Source organism: Anabrus simplex, chromosome 1 (genome assembly GCF_040414725.1).
Source record: "Anabrus simplex isolate iqAnaSimp1 chromosome 1, ASM4041472v1, whole genome shotgun sequence".
In the NCBI taxonomy this organism is placed as follows: domain Eukaryota; kingdom Metazoa; phylum Arthropoda; class Insecta; order Orthoptera; family Tettigoniidae; genus Anabrus; species Anabrus simplex.
Genome location: NC_090265.1, coordinates 737,559,822 through 737,582,447, shown reverse-complemented (window position 1 = coordinate 737,582,447; position 22,626 = coordinate 737,559,822). Strand labels below are relative to the sequence as shown.

Here is a 22,626-nt window from a genome sequence, read left to right as displayed (position 1 = left end):
CCATACTGTTCTTCGAAGAGGCTCCCTTCAATAAGGGGTCTGATTTTACGCTCTATAATTCCTTCATAAAGTATACCAACTTGAGATGTTAAAGTGATACCTCTATTGTTGAAACATTTATATCTCCTTTCTTGAAAATTGGAATTATGATGCCTGTTTTGCAATTGACTGGTATGTCCCCTTCTTTCCAGATCTTACGAAAGAGTGTGTAGATGCAATGTTTTCCAGAAATGCCCATAGCCATCATCATTTCTCCATTCATTTCATCAGCACCAGCCAATTTTCCATTTTTGATCTATTTCCAGGCATATTCTACATCACTCCATGTTAAGTCTAACCCGTTGTCAGAGGCAGGCCTGCATGAGATAGTACCGGTACTGTCTTTTTGTGTAGGCTGCATGGAATTCACATTTAGCAGTTCATCAAAGTAAGTCCTCCACATCTCTTTGATCTTCTCATCTTCAGTGATCAGATTTTCATTATCATCTCTTAGGTATATGGAGTGTTTTTTCTATTTTTCATCATCCCATATAACATTTTCTTATTACCATTAACATCCTCTTTCAATTCATCACTTCACTTGTTCAACCACTCCTCTCGTTCTTCTGTAACAGCTTGTTTTGCTTGTTTTTTAGCAACCCTGTATAGTTCCTTATTATGGTCAGTCCGGTCCTTGAAATATTTTCTGGACATGTTGTTCTTGTTCAGAACAGCACTTCTTGTTCTGTCATTCCACCATGGTGTTTCCTTCTATCTTCTTGTGCCACTGGTTCATCCACATACCTTCTCAGTTATCATTACTAGATTTTCTTTCAGATCCTTCCATTGCTCCTCAACTGTTCTATCATCTTTCTTCGGTATTAGTGTTTTGATGTTTTCTTGGAACCCTATTATTCTATCATTGTCCTTCAGCTTCCAAGTCTTGAGTTTCTTTACCTGTGTGGTTCTTACTTCTGTTAACTTGTTAAGCTTGAAGTATCCAATGAGGAGTCTATGATCACTTTCCAAGGAGACACTAAGAAATCACTTTTATGTCTAACAGTCTATTTTGTAGTTGTTTCTCGATCAAAAAGTAATCTATAAGAGATTCACTTTTTCCATCCTATCCATATCTTGTGACCTTATGGCTTTTTTGTTTTTGATACCATGAGTTCCCTATTACAAGGTTATTCCTCAGACAGGGATCAAGTAGTCTACTTCCTTCTGGGTTTCCTGGACCCCATCAATGTGCTCCTAGAATACTTTCATATCTATCTCTCACAGTTCCTATGATAATTGTTCCATCTCCTCTTTCCTCTATGTCTTCTTCAAAATGTTGTTTTTCATTTTCACAACCAGTCTGTGGTGCATAGCACTGAATGATGATGATGTTCTGGGAAAAATCCAGTTTCAACATTACGTGAAGAATCTGATCAGAAACATATTTTACTTCTACTACATGATCTTTCATTTGATGATCCATAACAACACCAACTCCATTTTTTGTTTGACCTCCACCTGGCCTGAATAGATGATATCCCTCTCTGAGTTCCTTTGATCCTTTTCCCTTCCACTTCGTTTCACCTAGACCCAGTATGTTTATGTTCCTTGTTTTCATTAAGTCTACACATTCCTCTATTTTGCCAGTTAGTGTACAGCAATTTTGATTACAGTCTCATATCGAGTTTTGTGTGTTTTCCTCTTTGGTTGTGATGGAGCATCGGGTATTGAATCGTCATTAATATCATTACGAAGAGGGGAACTAGAGTCATTATTCTGGTGATTACAGTATATCCATCCGAGGCCTCGTTTAGTTTTGAAAGCAATTCCAAATTATTCAGAAGCTGACTTGCTGGGCCTATCACTTCCGAATATTTTTCTGTCAGGGTTATCTCCCTTAGCCTTTAATAGTCCCCTATCAATCTGCAAGGCAGCAGGGCCTGAGTCAGATCTCAGGGATCAGATATTGCCTCTTCCGTCAGATCCACCATACCAGTGATTTTCACTTCCACCTTCACTGCCGTTGAGGTCTTCACCCATATCCCTGTGCATGGGTTCCGTGTTATACCCCACAGGACTGGGTCCCCAACTGAACTCAGCCATCGTATCACTCCGGCCTACTGAAGTGTAGGGTGCCCACCCCCGCGACGTGGACGCGCCAGAAAGGAATTACTCAAGTGGAGGAGTAGGGAAGGTGAGCCTATCTCTCTTGAGCCGAGTTAATGGTTGTGTATGGTGCCACAACCAAACTGAAATATTCTTTTTTTTTTTTTTTTTAATTCTCCGTATTGAAATGAAAGAACATATTATAGAATGAAGATTTACTTGCATTTTATTAATCATATTTTACTAGAATAACTTAATGTAAACATAATTACACATCATAAACCATCAATCACTGGTCGTTTATCTTCGCAAAGTTTGTTATTTTCTTTTGCCGTACCTTCACAACTGTGGTGTGCTGTGGTGAGTCACATGTTCACGTTCTGCACGCTACCACTGATGGAGTGGCAGAACTATTAAATAAACATCACAAGCAGCCCTTCGCATCCCAAGCATAATTATTATTATTTATAAGTTTCATTTTCCGTATTGATTGGATTCAATGTATAGACAAGAAAAGTGTTCCACCGATCAATACTTATTTATTGTGAATGGATTATTACACTAGTACCGGTTTCGGCCTTTCATGGCCATCATCAGCTAGTACATAACATTTATAGTCATTAGACAAAATTACAAAGATGTTACGTTAGATCATCCGGATGTCTAATGAAGAATGGAAGTAAAATATATTGCAGTATTGTTATGTTAAAATATCTGTGATTAAAGGTGGTGGTGATGGTTACTGTACCGGTTGGTACACCCCGACCCCGCAAATTTAAATTGTGCGCCAAAAAAGTATCCCCTACAGGAGAAACTCTGAACTTTAAAATCTGTATTAAATCAAAGGTTTCTTGGAAGATGTCACTACTGTAAATTTTGAAGTGTTCTGAACTGTGTCTATTTCGATTTGTGTTTGTTTGCTCCGTAGCAAGAAGTGTGGACATTCTCTTCTAGATGTCACTACATAAAAACTATAACTGTGCACCCTGGTGCGAAGTGAACGAACTGTTTTTGAAGAAATTTTGTATCCATAAGTTGGTTCTTTGTTAAATTTCTTTCTTTCATTTTTTGGGTTGGCAATATTGATCTCTGTTTCTGCCAGTTTTGAATTCAGCCAATCCTGAATTTTCTAAATTAATTTTCCACCAATCCTAGATTTCTTCTTCAGTTTTGACATGTAATCTTTAGCAGACCAATAAAAGGTAATGGGCGGGACTGTTTTATTCACGAAAGGTCTCGAACTTTCCTTGAGCGTATAAAACTGCTGAGGTTCATGGCTCGTTGCCACTTCATCGACAACTTGCTTAGTGTGTGATTATGTAGCAGGGGGCGGGAAGCGCCTCTTTCTTCGGGCAGCAGTTCATCAACAAGGTAATGGCCGTTTAAGAACTTTATTTCTTGCTAGCTCAGCAGCTTTAACTCGCGGGGAAGGTTAGAATCCTTTTCAATGTAAACCTTACTATATTCATGTAAATTAACCGCAATTTGGGATAGAGAGTGCTTAACCCTCTCGAGCTCCCACTCATGTTGTTTTGAGGTGACTGCGTTTTCATAACCGATCTTCTTCTCGTCTTAATGTAATAAATTATTCCTCTACGAGTCACCTCCCTAGTATGGGATTAGCCCCTGTATAACTGGCCGAGTGCCACCTAGGTTTTAAGAAATTTCATGTAGGAGTGCAAGCTACGCCTCCAGTCAATTTGTTTTTTTGGGCCATTTAATTAACCCAAAGTTTTGTTATCTTCATGTGAAGGCCCTGTTGGTTGGGTACAAGATACCCCTGTTTCACTGTATGTGTTCCTTGAGGGCAGTTAGGAGTGAAATTTGTTGTGGCCTTTGATAGGCTTGTAAAATTGAGAGCGGGACTGCTCTTTCCAAATTTGATCTCTGCGTGCCTCTAGGAGGCTTGACATTCTAATTAGGGGCAATTGCTCCTTGGTATGAAGGGGTTTTCTGCCCTTTGGTAATTTGTGGTTTTGAGCTGAGGGCTCAGGAATGTAAAACGGGGCTCGAAGCCCAAATCCTGTAACGAACTGTAATTTGTAATTTCTTAATTTGTTGTTCTGCTACTTGGTACCTGTTATACTTTGTTATTGAGTGATTTTGGAAAAGAAAATATAACCTTTGTTAAAGTTTTAAATTAACTTTAATTTTGTAGTTGAGACCTATTCCAGCCCGCACCTTCTTTCACCGCTGCCTTCCACGGATAACTCCGTAACAGTTACAATAAACTAAAACCTATTGCGTGTACATGGATATGAGTACATAAAACACATTAAAACATATAGGCCACAGTATAAAACACTAAAAAAATTTAACACATTAAAACATAGTACCATATATTTTAAAAACGTCTATTAAAATTTGAGTTCATGTTGCGTAGCATTCATTCTTCAATCTTCTAGTGGTTCTTGTGCTGATTTAGTCGTATTACGTGATCATCGAGAATGTTCTATGGCTGATATTGCGTTATATTGATATGTGGTAAGAACTCTTGTCATTAATTTTTTTTTTTTTTTTTTTTTTTTTAGTACTGTGCAATTCAACTATTGATGTACTTCAGTAAGTTTTATATATACTGCGAGATAGGGTTTGATTTTAAGCAGTTGGTGGCGTCACCTCTCTCGTCTATGCTCGTTATGTGGTTGTTATCTGTAAAGATAAGCTAATATAAGTATAGTGTGCGTATGAAGGAATACCCGGTGTATGTATGAAAATGAAAATCAATCAATCAATACTGATCTGCATTTAGGGCAGTCGCCCAGGTGGCAGATTCCCTATCTGTTGCTTTCCTAGCCTTTTCCGAAATGATTTCAAAGAAATTGGAAATTTATTGAACATCTCCCTTGGTAAGTTATTCCAATCCCTAACTCCCCTTCCTATAAATGAATATTTGCCCCAGTTTGTCCTCTTGAATTCCAACTTTATCTTCATATTGTGATCTTTCCTACTTTTATAGATGCCATTCAAACCTATTCGTCTACTAATGTCATTCCATGCCATCTCTCCGCTGACAGCTCGGAACATACCACTTAGTTGAGCAGCTCGTCTTCTTTCTCTCAATTCTTCCCAACCCAAACATTGCAACATTTTTGTAACGCTACTCTTTTGTCGGAAATCACCCAGAACAAATCGAGCTGCTTTTCTTTGGATTTTTTCCAGTTCTTGAATCAGGTAATCCTGGTGAGGGTCCCATACACTGGAACCATACTCTAGTTGGGGTCTTACCAGAGACTTACATGCACTCTCCTTTACATCCTTACTACAACCCCTAAACACCCTCATAACCATGTGCAGAGATCGGTACCCTTTATTTACAATCCCATTTATGTGATTACCCCAGTGAAGATCTTTCCTTATATTAACACCTAGATACTTACAATGATCCCCGAAAGGAACTTTCACCCCATCAACGCAGTAATTAAAACTGAGAGGACTTTTCCTATTTGTGAAACTCACAACCTGACTTTTAGCCCCGTTTATCAACATACCATTGTCTGCTGTCCATCTCACAATATTTTCGAGGTCACGTTGCAGTTGCTCACAATCTTGTAACTTATTTATCACTCTATAGAGAATAACATCATCCGCAAAAAGCCTTACATCCAATTCCACTCCTTTACTCATATCATTTATATATATAAGAAAACATAAAGGTTCGATAACACTGCCCTGAGGAACTCCCCTCTCAACTATTACAGGGTCAGATAAAGCTTCACCTACTCTAACTCTCTGAGATCTATTTTCTAGAAATATAGCAACCCATTCAGTCACTCTTTTGTCTAGTCCAATTGCACTCATTTTTGCCAGTAGTCTCCCATGATCCACCCTATCAAATGCTTTAGACATGTCAATCGCGATACAGTCCATTTGACCTCCAGAATCCAAGATATCTGCTATATCCTGCTGGAATCCTACAAGTTGAGCTTCAGTGGAATAACCTTTCCTAAAACCGAATTGCCTTCTATCGAACCAGTTATTAATTTCACAAACATGTCTAATATAATCAGAAAGAATGCCTTCCCAAAGCTTACATACAATGCATGTCAAACTTACTGGCCTGTAATTTTCAGCTTTATGTCTATCACCCTTTCCTTTATACACAGGGGCTACTATAGCAACTCTCCATTCATCTGGTATAGCTCCTTCGGCCAAACAATAATCAAATAAGTACTTCAGATATGGTACTATATCCCAACCCATTGTCTTTAGTATATCCCCAGAAATCTGATCAATTCCAGCCACTTTTCTAGTTTTCAACTTTTGTATCTTATTGTAAATGTCATTGTTATCATATGTAAATTTTATTACTTCTTTGGCCTTAGTCTCTTCCTCTATCTCAACATTATCCTTGTAACCAACAATCTTTACATACTGCTGACTGAATACTTCTGCCTTTTGAAGATCCTGACATACACACTCCCCTTGTTCATTAATTATTCCTGGAATGTCCTTCTTGGAACCTGTTTCTGCCTTAAAATACCTATACATACCCTTCCATTTTTCACTAAAATTTGTATGACTGCCAATTATGCTTGCCATCATGTTATCCTTAGCTGCCTTCTTTGCTAGATTCAATTTTCTAGTAAGTTCCTTCAATTTCTCCTTACTTCCACAGCCATTTCTAACTCTATTTCTTTCCAGTCTGCACCTCCTTCTTAGTCTCTTTATTTCTCTATTATAATAAGGTGGGTCTTTACCATTCCTTACCACCCTTAAAGGTACAAACCTGTTTTCGCATTCCTCAACAATTTCTTTAAACCCATCCCAGAGTCTGTTTACATTTTTATTTACCGTTTTCCACCGATCATAGTTACTTTTTAGAAACTGCCTCATACCTGCTTTATCAGCCATATGGTACTGCCTAACAGTCCTACTTTTAAGACCTTCCTTTCTATCACATTTATTTTTAACTACCACAAAAATAGCTTCATGATCACTAATACCATCTATTACTTCAGTTTCCCTATAGAGCTCATCTGGTTTTATCAGCACCACATCCAAAATATTTTTCCCTCTGGTTGGTTCCATCACTTTCTGAATCAGCTGTCCTTCCCATATTAACTTATTTGCCATTTGTTGGTCATGCTTCCTGTCGTTCGCATTTCCTTCCCAATTGACACCTGGCAAATTCAGATCTCCTGCTACAATCACATTTCTTTCCATGTCGTTTCCCACATAGCTGACTATCCTATCAAATAATTCCGAATCCGCATCAGTGCTACCCTTTCCCGATCTGTACACTCCAAATATATCAAGTTGCCTATTATCTTTAGAAATGAGCCTTACACCTAGAATTTCATGTGTCTCATCTTTAACTTTTTCGTAGCTTACAAATTCTTCTTTCACCAGAATGAAAACTCCCCCTCCCACCTTTCCTATCCTATCTCTGCGATACACACTCCAGTGCCGTGAGAAAATTTCTGCATCCATTATATCATTTCTCAGCCATGATTCAACTCCTATTACAATAAGAGTCCTTACTATTGTTGTTGTGGAGGTTGTGTACCGATATGTTTGGAGACTTGCTGTGTTCTGCTACGAGTACATCTGGGGCTCATGTTAGCTGTGGGGAGGGATGTAGGTGGAGGGGAAGGAGGAGTGGCTATTGTGGAGGTCGGGGCGGGGTTAGGCTTGTGATTCGGCGGTTTGTTAAGGCGTGTGTTTACTATTTTGAGATAGTCATTCTTTAATGCAGGAATGGCTTTATCAAAGATGATGCTGGTTTTCTCTGTAATGTCGTTAATGTTATGATTGGGATTAGCGTATTGGTCCAGAGAAATATAGAAATTTTCGGTTATGTTGAGCAGAATTTATGTTTAATATCGTCATGTCATTATTGATGTCTGTGAAACTATGCTTAGATTCTTCTACATGTTGGCCTACTGATGAGAAATGGTTGTGTTTTACTGCATTTACATCAATAACATTCACAATAATAACCTAAACATGAATACCACCAATAAATCAAACCTAAACAAACTCAAAAACAAAATAAAACAGAACAATCTACTAATAACAAAAGCCGACAAAGGCAACAGTACGGTCATTATGGATAAGGATGAATACCTAACAAAGACTAAAGAATGTTTCCAAGACAACACTTTTTCAATTAAACGCAGAGATCCAACCAATAACATACAAAGGAATTTAAAAAATCTACTCGAGAACACACACTTTCTTCTCACCGAAACAGAATCTGCTAAACTTATAACTATGAACCCCCAATTACCATCCGCAAAAGCCTACCCTAAAATACACAAAGAAAATGTACCCATGGGACCGATGATAAACTATAGAGCCAGTCCAACCTATAAATTATCACAATTCATTCAGAATTTTTTGATAAAGCATTATTCATTTTTAGCTAACAAAACAATACAAAACTCAATAGATTTTTGCAACAGAACCAAAGAACTAAAGATCGAACATCATCATACCCTTGCTTCATTTGATATAACAAATATGTACCCTAACATTCTTATCAAACAAACGATCAAAATAATAGAATCTAATCTAAAAAGACCATAGCAACTTGAGCACGTTAGAAATAGAAGAATTCATTAATCTACTTAAATTTGCTATAAACAATAACTACTTCAGATTTCATGATACCATATATCAGCAACAAGGCCTACCTATGTGATCTCCTGCTTCCGGAATATTAGCAGAAATATATATAGACCACCTAGAACACACGTCAATCAATAAAATAGATAATATATATTTTTGGTGCAGATTTGTCGACGATATCTTATCTTCGTAATTATAGATAATAGATCCACTGATGCAGATACTATACGGGACAAACTTAACAGTTTGGACCCCCAAATTAATTTCACTAAAGAAACTGAAAATAACCGTACCTTAAATTACTTAGACTTGACAATAACCAGATACGACAACCACTTATCTTACAAGATCTACAGGAAACTCGCACACACCTTAAATACCATAAAAATTGACTCCATTCATCCTAACACACACAAAAGAGCAGCCTATTATAGCATGATATATAGAGCTTTTAATATCCCAATGACAATAGAAGATCAAAATAATGAATTAAAATTAATCCATGATATAGCAAAACATAACAGATACAGCAAAGAAATGGTCAACAAAATAATTCACAAAATAAAATCCCAACCTAAAACTAAATTAATTAAAAGAGTCAAACCCAAAAAAAGAATATGCCCTATTTACCTTCAACACCACCAATATATATATATATATATATATACTATAACTAATATTTATAAGAAGCACAACCCGAAAATAGCATTCAAAACCACACACAACAGCACAAACACTATACACGACACCAAAACAGTCAGTAATAATAATAAATTCAACCAATCACGTGTCTATCATATCAAATGTAACAACTGTGACACAAGTTATATTGGACGTACAGGCAGAAACTTCACCATCCGCTACAATGAACATATAAATGCAGTAAAACACAACCATTTCTCATCAATAGGCCAACATGTAGAAGAATCTAAGCATAGTTTCACAGACATCAATAATGACATGACGATATTAAATATAAATTCTAAGGGCCCCCTGCTCAACATAACCGAAGATTTCTATATTTCTCTGGACCAATACGCTAATCCCAGTCATAACATTAACGACATTACAGAGAAAACCAGCATCATCTTTGATAAAGCCATTCCTGCATTAAAGAATGACTATCTCAAAATAGTAAACACACACCCTAACAAACCGATGAATCACAAGCCTAACCCCGCCCCTACCTCCACAATAGCCACTCCTCCTTCCTCTCCACCTACATCCCTCCCCACAGCTAACATGAGCCCCAGACGTACTCGTAGCAGAACACAGCAAGTTTCCAAACATGTCGGTACACAACCTCCACAATAACAATAGTAGGTACTCTTTCATTTTCATACATACACTGGGTATTCCTTCATACGCACACTATACTTATATTAGCTTATCTTTACAGATTACAACCACATAACGAGCATAGACGAGAGAGGTGATGCCACCAACTGCTTAAAATCAAACCCTATCTTGCAGTATATATAAAACTTACTGAAGTACATCAATAGTTGAATTGCACAGTAGTAAAAAAAAAAAAAAAAAAAATTTTAATGACAAGAGTTCTTACCACATATCAATATAACGCAATATCAGCCATAGAACATTCTCGATGATCACGTAATACAACTAAATCAGCACAAGAACCACTAGAAGATTGAAGAATGAATGCTACGCAACATGAACTCAAATTTTAATAGACGTTTTTAAAATATATGGTACTATGTTTTAATGTGTTTTATGTACTCATATCCATGTACACTCAATAGGTTTTAGTTTATTGTAACCATCACCACCACCTTTAATCACAGATATTTTAATCTAACAATACTGCAATATATTTTACTTCCATTCTTCATTTAATATCCGGATGATTTAACGTAACATCTTTGTAATTTTGTCTAATGACTATAAATGTTATGTACTAGCTGATGATGGCCATGAAAGGCCGAAACCGTTACTAGTGTAATAATCCATTCACAATAAATAAGTATTGATCAGTGGAACACTTTTCTTGTCCCAAGCATAATGCAAAAGTGTAACCCGTTACCGTATTTTAGCAGTTTTAGGAGATAAGTTTTAACCTGGTTTTAATAGTTTTTTCCTCTACGGGTTCTTAACTACCGTACTGTAATTTTATACAGTATTTTATTAATGTAACTGTTAAAGAATGGACATATCAAATTACAGTATGCACTGTACTGTATTCAGCCTTGTGTAAGTAGATTTACTGGCACGTAAAAGAACTCCTGCAGGAGAAAATCCCAGCACCTAGGCATCTCCGGAAACTGTAAAAGTAGTTAGCAGGACATAAAAACAATAACATTATTATTAGGAAATATTTTCCGGTTAATCCGAAAATATCGTAATCCGAACAGACTCCAGTTCCAATTAGTTCGGATTAATGAGACTCTACTGTATGTTGTTGTTGTTGTTGTTGTTATAAGCCAAAACAGTAGTAATGGCAACAAACAGTAGAAAACCATCCACCAGAAAGTGTGGAAAACTTTGCATACCTCAGCAGTTATGAATTTCATTATGGTCCGCAAAGGGTAGATAAGGGTCCACCTATTCAATACCATTAGCTTGCATATTGTTCTATAAAGCTGGGACTAGTTTCGACCCCATATATATTGGGTCATCTTCAGCCACGCTCCAATTGAAAGACATATGCACACATATAACCAATAATAAAACGAACAATTTGGTATGACACAATTTACAATCTTAATTTAAAACATTGAAGTCCGAACAACACATCCAAACTTGAAACCGAATGATACATCAAAACTGCTGTGGTTGGTGCCAGACTATTTCGTCGCTCCTACAGCAAAGAAATGTTGTTGAGTTGATCTGGGAGTTGGCACCCCTATCTGTATAGACGAGCCACTTGATTTATAAATTATGTTTGTTCAATAGTAATATGGGTAATGACTTGTATGTAGCTTGAAGGGGAACATTCGCAACTTGTATAGGTATTCCTTTTCATCAGATGTAGTGATCTATTGTTTAATTTGGTTTGAAGTGAATGCCCCTATGTTCTTCGCAAGTTGCGTGCACTTGGTACGGACAATCTGGTATTGGTGTCTGTATCAAGTGCATGCAACTTACTGGAACTGTAAAATGATGATGAAACCAAATTAAAAATAATAAGTGAGTTAATTCCACCTTTTCAATACAAATTTAGTAGTTATTTAATTAGTTACTTAATTTGTATTGAAAAGGTGGAATTAACTCGCTTACTATTTTTAATTTGGTTTAATTAAAGTTTAATACTCTACCACCCCTTACCTGCTACCATAACACAACACAGTACACGACATGTACATGCAGATATTTACCTAACTTACCTCTCTTCAAAAATTGCCGTGGATAGACGGGAACAAACTAAAACAGTTCGGAGCTGGACCCGTGCGTAGACAAAAGGTGAGCAAAAGGACAGAAAGGCAAGAACCCGTAACTCCCATGAATAAAAGAATGGATCAAAAGAAAGTGAGATTTATTACAATCACACACAATATTAAAATGAAGGCAAAAATGGGAATTTGCATTAAAAGCTACTTACATAACTGCAGAAAAACAGAACGTCAAGTAGTATCCCATTCAACGACATAGTAAGTTTTGTGTTACACGGCGACAGTACACACGATCACACTATTCACTTCCATATGACCACATAAAAATACAAACTTGTTTCAGAAAAGTAATGTGATGTGGAACACGTTATCGAAGGAATCAGAAAATGGAACCACGAAAGGGATAATGTAGTCGTACTAATGCGGACCACACATATATCAACAGTTAGCATCCGTGCTCCAAACGAGCGTCCACTCGATGCTAGCATGTCACAACAACAATGCCAAAGCATAGCTTCCCAAAGGAACCAAAGCAAAAGAATGAGAAGATGTTGCCACAGTTACAAAAACAAAAACTAATTGCCGACAATGGAGCAGATAACGGCCTAGAAGTATAAAATAGCACACCACACATGGCCCGAACTGGCCAACTAAAACGGAAAAGAAAAGAAAAAGAGAGAAAAATTAAAATTAAATTTATGAGAAACGGAGAGTACTGACCATATATAATCGTAGCAATCACAACATTCATCGACCCGCTACCCGGGACATCCAAATTGCCTCACGTGGACAAACCTGGATTAAACCCCGTAGTGTCAAATCATACAATATACCAATGCTCAGCCATGATTCCAAATGATGAGGAAAGAGAAGTGCATGATCTCAAAACCCACAAACCCTCAGGCCCAAACAAACAGATACGTAAATATCACTCTCCGCTCTCGTGCGTGTGCACACAAACAAAGGAAAAAAATTTAAACTGAACACAAAATTAACTAAGATCCTGCAAGGACAGGTGATAAAAGACTACCGAAATACAATCACATAGAACCGTTCTTGTAACTATGGCATGTAAAATGAAATAAAATGAATGAATACCTGGGAGCAACAATCGGGAATCTTGAAATATTTACGTCAATCAAAATAATGACTCCCAGCAGAGAGCCGAACCTTGAAACAAGTAAATCCACGATAATAGCAATTGGTAGATCAAGATGCCCATTTTAAATCCCAGTTTGTTCATCATTTTCGATCCCTCCATTGTTGGTATCACGAGCAGACCAACTTAACACTCGGAAAGTGAGAGACAGACTGTGTATCAACACAGATGGCTAGAGCACCATCTTCAGTAAGAAACTTATAAGTTTCACGTCACATTCGTGTAATGCTATCGCTAATGGCGACAATGACAGTCAAGGAGATGTAGGAATAAAGGAAGTGCATCACCAAGGCAGGCTTGGTTCGGCACAATATGGACCCATAAAATGAAATTAATTTCTCTAAATGATGATGATGATGATGATGATGAAAACAAAGTGTTGGCTAAGGCTCCCAATGGCCATGTCTGTCTAACAGAAGGCCTATTCAGTAAGTAATACCACACCACGGCAAGCATCCCAGAGGAAGCCACCTCGTCAAACAGATCATTCTTTCTCAACCAATAATCTTCTAGTGGATTATTCCACTTATAGCAGACCTTCTACAAATAATATTTCTTACGCTTCGCTGGATGTACATCCAGACTTCGGTATGTAGTGTATAGGACTACCCACAAGTACAGTTCATTAAATTTTGAAGTTTCATTACTCATCATGGCACAAATATTATGTTTTTATGATTGAAAGCTTGAGTCATAGCTTTAAGATTCTTATGATTTGGGTCTTTTCCTTCCTAAGCATACAGCTTTTTCTAAAGGGGGGAGTTTGGTCACTGCATGAACTGTAATGATTGGAGTATCTATGTGCTGAGAGAAACATTAATGATGAGCCCGTCTTTGTGTTTAGGTTTGTCAAAGAGAAGGTACACCCTGTAGTGAAAACAGAAGAGCAGTTCCTTTTCCTGTGCCATCTGGTGGGACCATTCCTGCAACGGTTCAATACGGATCGTCCCCGCTGTGTCATGGATCTCACCGTCGAGCTGTACGAGTTGTTGGAGCAGGTGGACAAGAATGTGACCCACATGAAGTACATGGATCCCATATGTGATCTGCTGTATCCTTTAGATCAGTCCATAATGGTGTAACTTGTACTAGCAGGAGTTGAGGTCAGGCATGGGCATTTTGTCTTGTATTCCTTGTCCTTGTTTTTCCTTCTTTTTTCATTGTTTTTGTCTGGCTTTATCCTGAATGAGGTGGTAGCAAACTGCTGCAGTTCTCTGCGACTCAGCTGTTCTGCCGTCGGTGGCTCTGAACATAAAGAAGCGCTGCACATACTTCGCTGATCACTTGGTCTGACCTGACTGGACCCTGTCCCAAACTGAATTGTCAGAAACGTTGTGGGTGTTGCTCCGGTTGTGAACAAAACATGTGAAGCTCTTCTCGGGTCTGCTTGTCCGCCTAAGCAGCAGACCCATAGGCTACATACGACCTATCAGTGATTGTGGAAATGTATGCCTGTCGCCTCACCTTGATGTAGCTGACAACCAGAAACAAACGTGTTGGGTGCTGAGATAGTTTATTGAACAAAAATGACAGTATGAAGATAGCAAGTTTGCTATTGCCCTTGCCTTTCCATTTTTTTTGCTCTGCCTGTCATCGTGTTAACTTTTGAAGTTTTTGAAGTTTATTTGCCCATATACTATATTCCTTTGAATCCAAGATGACCCCCACTTTTTCCTTCAAAAGAATTAAACCAGGCTTAAAAAGTGCTTTGTAAAATCATATGAATACCTTCCTTGTTACAGTACGCGTTTTTAGACTATCTTTGTCCTCACACCAATGCCGAACCTTGGCTTTAGATATGCATATTTTTTTGTGGCTACACAATTATTCTTCATTTTTGTGGGTTTAATAACCATTCACTTAAGATTGGTACCATAATATCAAAGAGAACCCTTTGAAAATTTGCCAGCAACATCTGTTTCACGCGTCTCTACAATGTGACAATCCATCAGGAAAATATTCATGCTGTCTGGTACTGTTACTCAACATCAGGTACAATCAGCTGCCGCTGCACTCACGTTTCGCTTGCCGGGTTCGGCCGACTTCAGCAGCTAGATGTATAGGCCTAATAATGACACAGATGTTGAAGATCAATGAACAAGTTTATTGCACCATAGTATGGCCATTCCATCCTTATGTTTTTCATGCACATACCTCGCAGTTTCATCTTCGACTTCTTTAAAGCGTTTTTGTTGCGGGCCACTGAATGCATTTTTTGTAGAGTACACATTTTTTAAGCTATCTTTGTCTTTACGCTAACGCCGAATATTGGCTTCAGTTAGGCCTGTGCCGTATTTTCTTGTGGCTGTACAATTATTCTTCATTCCTGCATGTTCAATAACCATTAACTTAAAATTGGCATCATAATATCGACGACAGCCCGTTGAAACTTTGCCGGCAATACCTGTTCCATGTATCTTTACAATACGACGATCCATCACGAAAATATTGCTGCTGTCTATAAAAGTTTTACTAAGCGTCAGGTACAGTAGACGTGTTATAACTCTGCAACTGAGTAGCTGTTGCCTTTCTAAGAATTCAAAGGCTCACATATTTTGATGCCATTCTGAGTCTTATAGAATGTCATTCTCTCTTCACTATTTCCCGAGATCCAGTGACGTTACACAGAGGCACTGTACAACCGGTTGCCGCGGCTAGCAATGTATAATAAAGAGGTGGACGTTGATTGTCAACGAGTTTCGTGTGCATGTGCACGAGGGGTGAAAAGATGCAGCGTGGTTACTGTGGTAGCTGCCACTGGTGTTCATTACAGGTAGGTTGCGAATGCAAGATGACCCTTTGATTTTTACGTGAGATTTTGAGGAAAAAATGTTGTTCTTGGATTCGGAGAAATAATGTAATAAGGTAAAGGCTTACAAAAATGTTAAGAACAAGATCTGGGAATGTCTGGAAGGTGTAAAAAACTAAATCTTCATTGAGGAAGGAAAGATGATATACCAAAATTGTGTTGGCTGTGTCCATACAGACAGTGAATGATTTGAGACGAAGGGAATCCAGCCTTGTCACCTCTCTTGTTTATCATTGTAATTGACCAGATTTTGAAATCTGTTATGGAATCTGGCAGTGAACCAAATACTTTGGATTTTGCTGATCATGTTTTGACATGGGGACAAGTGGAAGTATATGTACGGAAGAGACTGACTGCTTGGGACTATAAATTTAATTAATTCATCCTAAAACAGAGCAAAACCAAGACTCTAGAAAGGACTGTAGACAGAAGAGGAACAAATTTAAACATCTACTTGGAGGAAGCCAAGTTAGAACGAGTTCCTCACGTCCAGAACCTTAGAAATTGAATTTACAGAGATAACACTGTTGATAGGACAGAGATCATCCAGCTCTGGAATAAGAAAATACCCCATAAACCAAGTTAACTTTGTAACAGTTTGGAGACTTGTCCTCTATTAAATAAAGGCCGGCAGAGTTCGGGTAACAGAAATGAGTTACACCTGTGCTTTTTGGGCTAATAGGCCATGGTCCAGGAGCCTTTCATAGTTCTTATGTTTCACTGGAAACTGCATTCGGCATTTTCAAAGGTTCAGCTATTTTCAGTTGGTGGAATGGAGTGGTGTCACAATTCCACCTCAGTATATAGTGCAGGTTTGCGGTGTGCCGTTTGCCCATTGGTCTGCCATGCTTGTGGGGTTGCTGATTGGTTGACCCTTCATTGGCCAACGATTGAACCAGTGTGGCTGACCTGCTTTGGCAGAGGCGTGCAGCTGATCGCCTATTGCCACGGCCGCCTGTCCTCCAGGATTTATGGTCGAGACTGGTGATGTGCTTCAGGATTTAGTGGCTTTCCTTTTTAGGCGGCATATTAGTTGATAGTACTTTGAGGATGCTGTACTGTATATTGTGGCCTGCTAGCAGGGAGTGTTCAGCAACTGACGACCTTTCTTTTTTTTCCCAGCTGGCTGTGTTGGTTGTGCTTTTTCAGTCGGGTGATCACAAGTATAAAGATTGGATTTTCCACCTAATCAATTCTATTATTTATTATAAGAGCCATTTTGTTACTTTCATTGATCTGTCTCTGTCTTATCCTTGGCTTTGACAAAATGAAAGTGACTGAGGTATGAGCGATGCTAGTAATGCCATTCCTTATGCAGCCAGTCCCTGCTATGAATGGTATGAAAATATTGCTCATAGGGTCGGTTGGTGCATGCATTTCAGTGGGCTTGGCAGACTGATATGTAATAGCAACTTCTGGCTTGGTGAGGAAAGCAACGGGAAACTACCTCGCTCCTCATTTCCCTAGTACGCCTCTTCAGTGATGCCTAGGCCATCTATGACAGCTCATGGCGGAACTGTTGAGGATCCAACCAGCCTTCGGGCTGATGACTAAACATACATACATTATAAGGTACGTAAAACATTTTACAGTACCGGTTTCGGACCTTCAGCTGCTGAAGAACCTTGATTCTTTTTTTAAATAACATATAATGTTAAAACACTACTTATTATGATTTTTGATGACTAATTCTAAATTACATTAACACATTGTAATGTTAAAATATACTTGGATGAGAAATGTAAAAGTCTAAAATTATTCAACAGTTCATTATGATGTCATTAATCTTGTGATAAAGATGTTGATTCCCACAGTGAACCTGAAATGTTTGTTCCGAATGAGTAAATTTATAATACCAATATAGTTGGTCCGTTATTGGACATTATAAATTTTCCAACTTTACAATTTACCAACTGATGAGCCCAGCTTAGCACACTGGGGCGAAACGCTGGCAACCAGGAATGAGTTAGCTGGCAAATTTGTAATGTCCAATAATGGACCACCTATATTGGTATTGTCATTAATCTTCATGTTCAGTCACACACATTCCTTTGATTTCTGTATTACAGTGTTAATTACTCTTATTTTAAGTTTTAAAAACATCTTATTTTTAATTTGAATGGTACTATGTATTTATAAAACTTGCATCAGTAGGAAGTCTATGTTTTCTGAAAGTTTAATAGTAAAGTATCACATGTCTTGATTTTTTTAACATACTTTGACTTCTACAATAAAACAGGTGTGAGTTGTGTGTTTTGAAGAGGTGAGTGAAATTAGTTTAAAATCTGCATGTGATTTGCTCGAGGTCAAGTTTAATGCCTCATCATTTGAAGTGGGATGGTGAAAATGTTCTTTCCTTCATATTTGTGATCTGTTGTAGAATTGTGCTGTATCAGATAATCTAAGTAGAAGAAAGAAATGAGTCTTTCAGTTGGGTGGTGATGCTGTGTTTTGTAGTTCCTATGTACATCTGACCACAGCTGTTTGGGATCTTGTTGACACCTGCTGTGGAGAGAGAATGGCGCCATCAAATAGAAATGAGATTTCTCTTTATAAAGCAGTTGATATGGATGGCATCATCTTCTCTCCACCAAATTTGATCTTTAGATTCTAGTTTGTTTTCCTTGACCCACTACCTTCAGCTATCACATCAAGTACATGTTTGTGGGTGACCTGATGAAGAACGAGGTGGAAGCCATCATCCGTAAGCTGCGGCCGGCGCTGCAAATGAGACTTCGCTTCATCTCCCACTTGAACATCGAGGAGATCAACGCCTCTTGAGACCGGCCTGAACCCAGCAAGTGAGCTGGGCCTTGACAGACCAGTATTTCAGAGTGCGCTGCACCTCTTGCCATTGTGAAGTATTGGCTAGATGGCACGAACGGTGCTGTATTCACATGAACTCTATGAACATCAGGTCCTGACGACCTGTGGTTCTCTCTTCTCTAGGAGGCAGTCATGATGTACAGAGGAAACTTCAATGAAAGAATTATCCTACTCCTCATTTGAATTTACTTATGCCATTCCTTTTCCTTTCTCTTTATTCTTGTAAGTTGTGACAGCGTTGCTTTGTAGCTTGATGACAACACATGATCAGCAGTGCTCAGTGCAACGTCAGTATGCATTGTCTCAAACCTGAGCGATGATTGTTGCCTCAATGCTATTTAGCTGCGGTTTGTCGAGAACTGCAGTGTTGGTCACATAATCCTCCCACTTAATTTTCAAGATGAATGTCATTTTCTGTTGGTGGAAGTGCTCAGGTTTTTTGATAGCACGGCGATAGTGTGTCCAAGTTTCATAGCCATACAGCAACGTGGAAATGACAACAGCTTTGTACACCATCAGTTTGGTATGCAGTTTTAGGTCATTATTCATGAAGACTCAGTGCATTAACCATCCGAATGCTGCATGAGCAGCCCCAATTCTTTTATTAACATCTTGTTTGCAGGTACACCGTTTAGACAAGGGGCAGGCAAGGAAGGAGAGGCGGGGCAAGGTGTGAGGTTGTGGAGGAGAGGGGAGTGTCGTGAAGGAGAAGGGGGAAGGGGAGAATTAAGGCGGGGCTGAAGGATGTGGGGAAAAAAATGGCTGCTGAGGAAAGGTACTGTGAATATTATGAAAAACTGAATTATGACTTGTTGGTTTGATGTTTCTGAAAATGGGAATTAGAAAGTCAAAAAGGATATTTGGCTTTTCCCACATCATTCAGCCCCCCCTTAATTCTCCCACCCCTACCCTTCCCCTTCTCCTTCATGACCCTCCCCTCTCCTCCACAACCTCACGCCTTGCCCCACCCCTCTCCCTTGCCCCGCCTCTCCTTCCTTGCCCACCCCTTTTCATTTGAATATCACAACAATTAGTATGGAGCACACACAACAATAGGCCATACACCACATGGCGTATCGAGAGGTAAGTCTCATATAACCTATGCCATCTAACTAACTCACTCTCTTATTCAATTCATTAATTTATTTTATCTAATTTATTCAGGTTAACTTCATGGGCACCACAATGAATTGCAAATTTTATACCAGACACAATGTATCTGTTTTAACCACATCTTCATGTGCCATCCTGACAATGTCCAACAGCATTTCAGCATGATTTAACAAGCACCACAGGAGCATCTCATTTTATTACTTTGATTGATGTTGAAACAACATCTAGCAGTTCTCCATCAGCTGGTGGTTATTTACAGTGGCATCCAATGACTTCCATACAGCTAACACCACTCAAATAGATTTGGTGATGAACTAAGGGATCAACATTTACCAGTTTCCGTTTACAATTGAATTAGTAATGATTTGCAGTATTAGAACTAACAGTTCTGTGAAATATTAGTACATGAAAGAGTCTCGATGCTGAGCATACTCAAGATGCAAGAATTTATAACCTAGTTATTTTCAGATTTACTCATAATTTCATCCCAGTTTTAATGTCAATTTGTATATATTTGTTTCATTTGTTTTATGTCAGTTGTGTATGTACATTTGTTTAGTTATTAGATGTTTTACATTAAGGCTGAAGATGGCCAGCCCCAGTCGAAACTAGCCCCTAATGAATGTAATTTAGAATATTGCATATTAAAGTATTGAAAGGTGGACCATTTTGACATTAATTTAATAATTATATTGTAATTACAATTCAATACGGATCAGAACCATGAAGTTTATATCCTAAGATTTATAAGTTTGGAAAACGGACGTAATTTCTTTTTTTGAAGAGACTAAACACACGAAAGGTCTCGAGAAGTAGATATTTCCTAAAAGCATCATTCACAGCCACTGAAGGAAATTCAAAATTAAATGCATGAGGTAAACTTACAGTTTGAGTTCCAGCTTGCAGTAATATGTTAACACGTGTTACCATATCCTCACAATAGATGTGCCTAGTTAAAAGAATACTTAATTCACACCAAATCACAAAGAGTCTGAGGACTGTGAAAAGAATAAAGCAAAATAATCTTCTGGAGGGTGAAAACACCCTTGAATTAATGCTATCATCCTGGATCCATGATCCAGCCCAAAGCATGAACTTAGAACACGTTCTTCTCCCATGGTTGCAGAACAGAGAGTCATGGCTGCCGCAAACTCACAAGGAGTCGTTGGCAGCTCAAGATGAAGCTGTGCGCTGATTGGCCAGAGACAGCGCCAACAAGGTTAGACCGGCTGCCGTAGAGAGAAGCACAAAGCAGGAACGAGTGAGCACTTCACGTGCCGAGTTGAAGAGATACATCATGAAGTATTTGAAAAATAGGAGTTTAGTGCTCAAGGGGAAATTGATATTATAATCAAACATGTGACACCAAGTCACAGAAAATAATAGTAGAAGACAAACTCCCAGTAACACAGATTTTGACGGCGAGTTTGCCATGTCTAAAATGTTAATGGACAGCGCCCCAAAAATGTAACCTCGGTTACAGCGGGAAACGCAAAGTTGGCGTCATCACGTTCCACTCAGAAAGCTGCTCACAGTGACGAACGAGAGTACCCGCTGCAATAACCAACGGTCCAGTAATTTCAAGTTCAAACGTCATTGTTAGAGAATTCCTTGTGGACAGATGTGTGTTCTCTTCTGAAGATGCAAAATGTAAGGAATTTCTCTTTGCTCTTTTTGACATGGTAAAAACCCAAAATATTATCATTTGTATGAATACAAGCTGTAAAAGCATCAGTATACATACAGCTGTTGGTTGGTTACAGTTTATTGAAGTTGAAAGACAACACACATTGGGTTGTATGCCAATGGAAATTGCTTCCAGCAACTGCTCTGACATTGTTTTTTGGCCAGCCCAGCGTTGAGGCACACTCCTTGCAGTATGCACCCACTATTCACAATTACATAACGTTATGAGTGGTATTAAGGCCTTAACAGCATACAGTTGTAGCACAAATACGGCAGTGAATTAGACTATCACCTCCTTGCTTTATTTGGCATAAAGGAAAACTCACCCTGTATAAATAAAAGTCATTTCGATCTTCTACGAAGGGAGTGCAGTGTCTAAGACAACGCTTTTTTTTTTTTTTCTAAAAGGAGGTTGGTTTTATTGATAATTCAAATACACCAAGTTATTCCGCAATCCTTCTACTACAATACCCGATTTTTCAACATAATCTCCATTCGATGCTATGGCCTTACACCACTGTAGTGTGAGGACCTGTATGCCTGCATGGTACCACTTGACTGGTCGATGCATGAGCCAACGTCATTTTGCATCAATAACTTCCCCATCATCCATGTAGTGCTTCCTGCCTCCACATCCTTGATTGCGCAAAACAGATTGAAGTCAGAAGGTGCGAGATCCAGGCTGTAGGGTGGATGAAGAAAAATTTTTTTTTTTTTTTTTGCTAGGGGCTTTACGTCGCACCGACACAGATAGGTCTTATGGCGACGATAAAGAAAAATAGGCCACTGAAGTTTTGTGAGCTGTTGTCGGGTGCGCAGACTTGTGTGAGGTTTTGGCGTTGCTGTGGACAAGGAGAAGTTCGTTAGCTTTTTTGTGGCTACGAACACGCTGAAGTCATTTCTTCAATTTCCTTAGAGTAGCACAATACACTTCAGAGTTGATCGTTTCAGCACGAGGGAGGACATTGAACAGAATAACCCTTCAGAGTTTCAGACGACTTTACCAGCTGAGGGTACGGTTTTTA

At 38.6% G+C, this 22,626-nt stretch overlaps 1 protein-coding gene across 4 annotated transcripts in view; it reads left to right on the top strand.

Moving 5' to 3' along the window:
- Positions 1–20,572, top strand: part of MED23 (mediator complex subunit 23) — a 507,528-nt gene extending 486,956 nt beyond the window's left edge. For all 4 annotated transcript variants that reach the window (XM_067136121.2, XM_067136122.2, XM_067136119.2 and 1 more), the window contains exons 21-22: positions 14,012–14,218; positions 18,619–20,572. In XM_067136121.2, the coding sequence (XP_066992222.1) occupies positions 14,012–14,218; positions 18,619–18,757 (346 nt within the window). In that variant the 3' untranslated portion in view covers positions 18,758–20,572. The remainder of the gene's footprint in view (positions 1–14,011; positions 14,219–18,618) is intronic.
- The last annotated feature ends 2,054 nt before the right edge of the window (positions 20,573–22,626 follow it).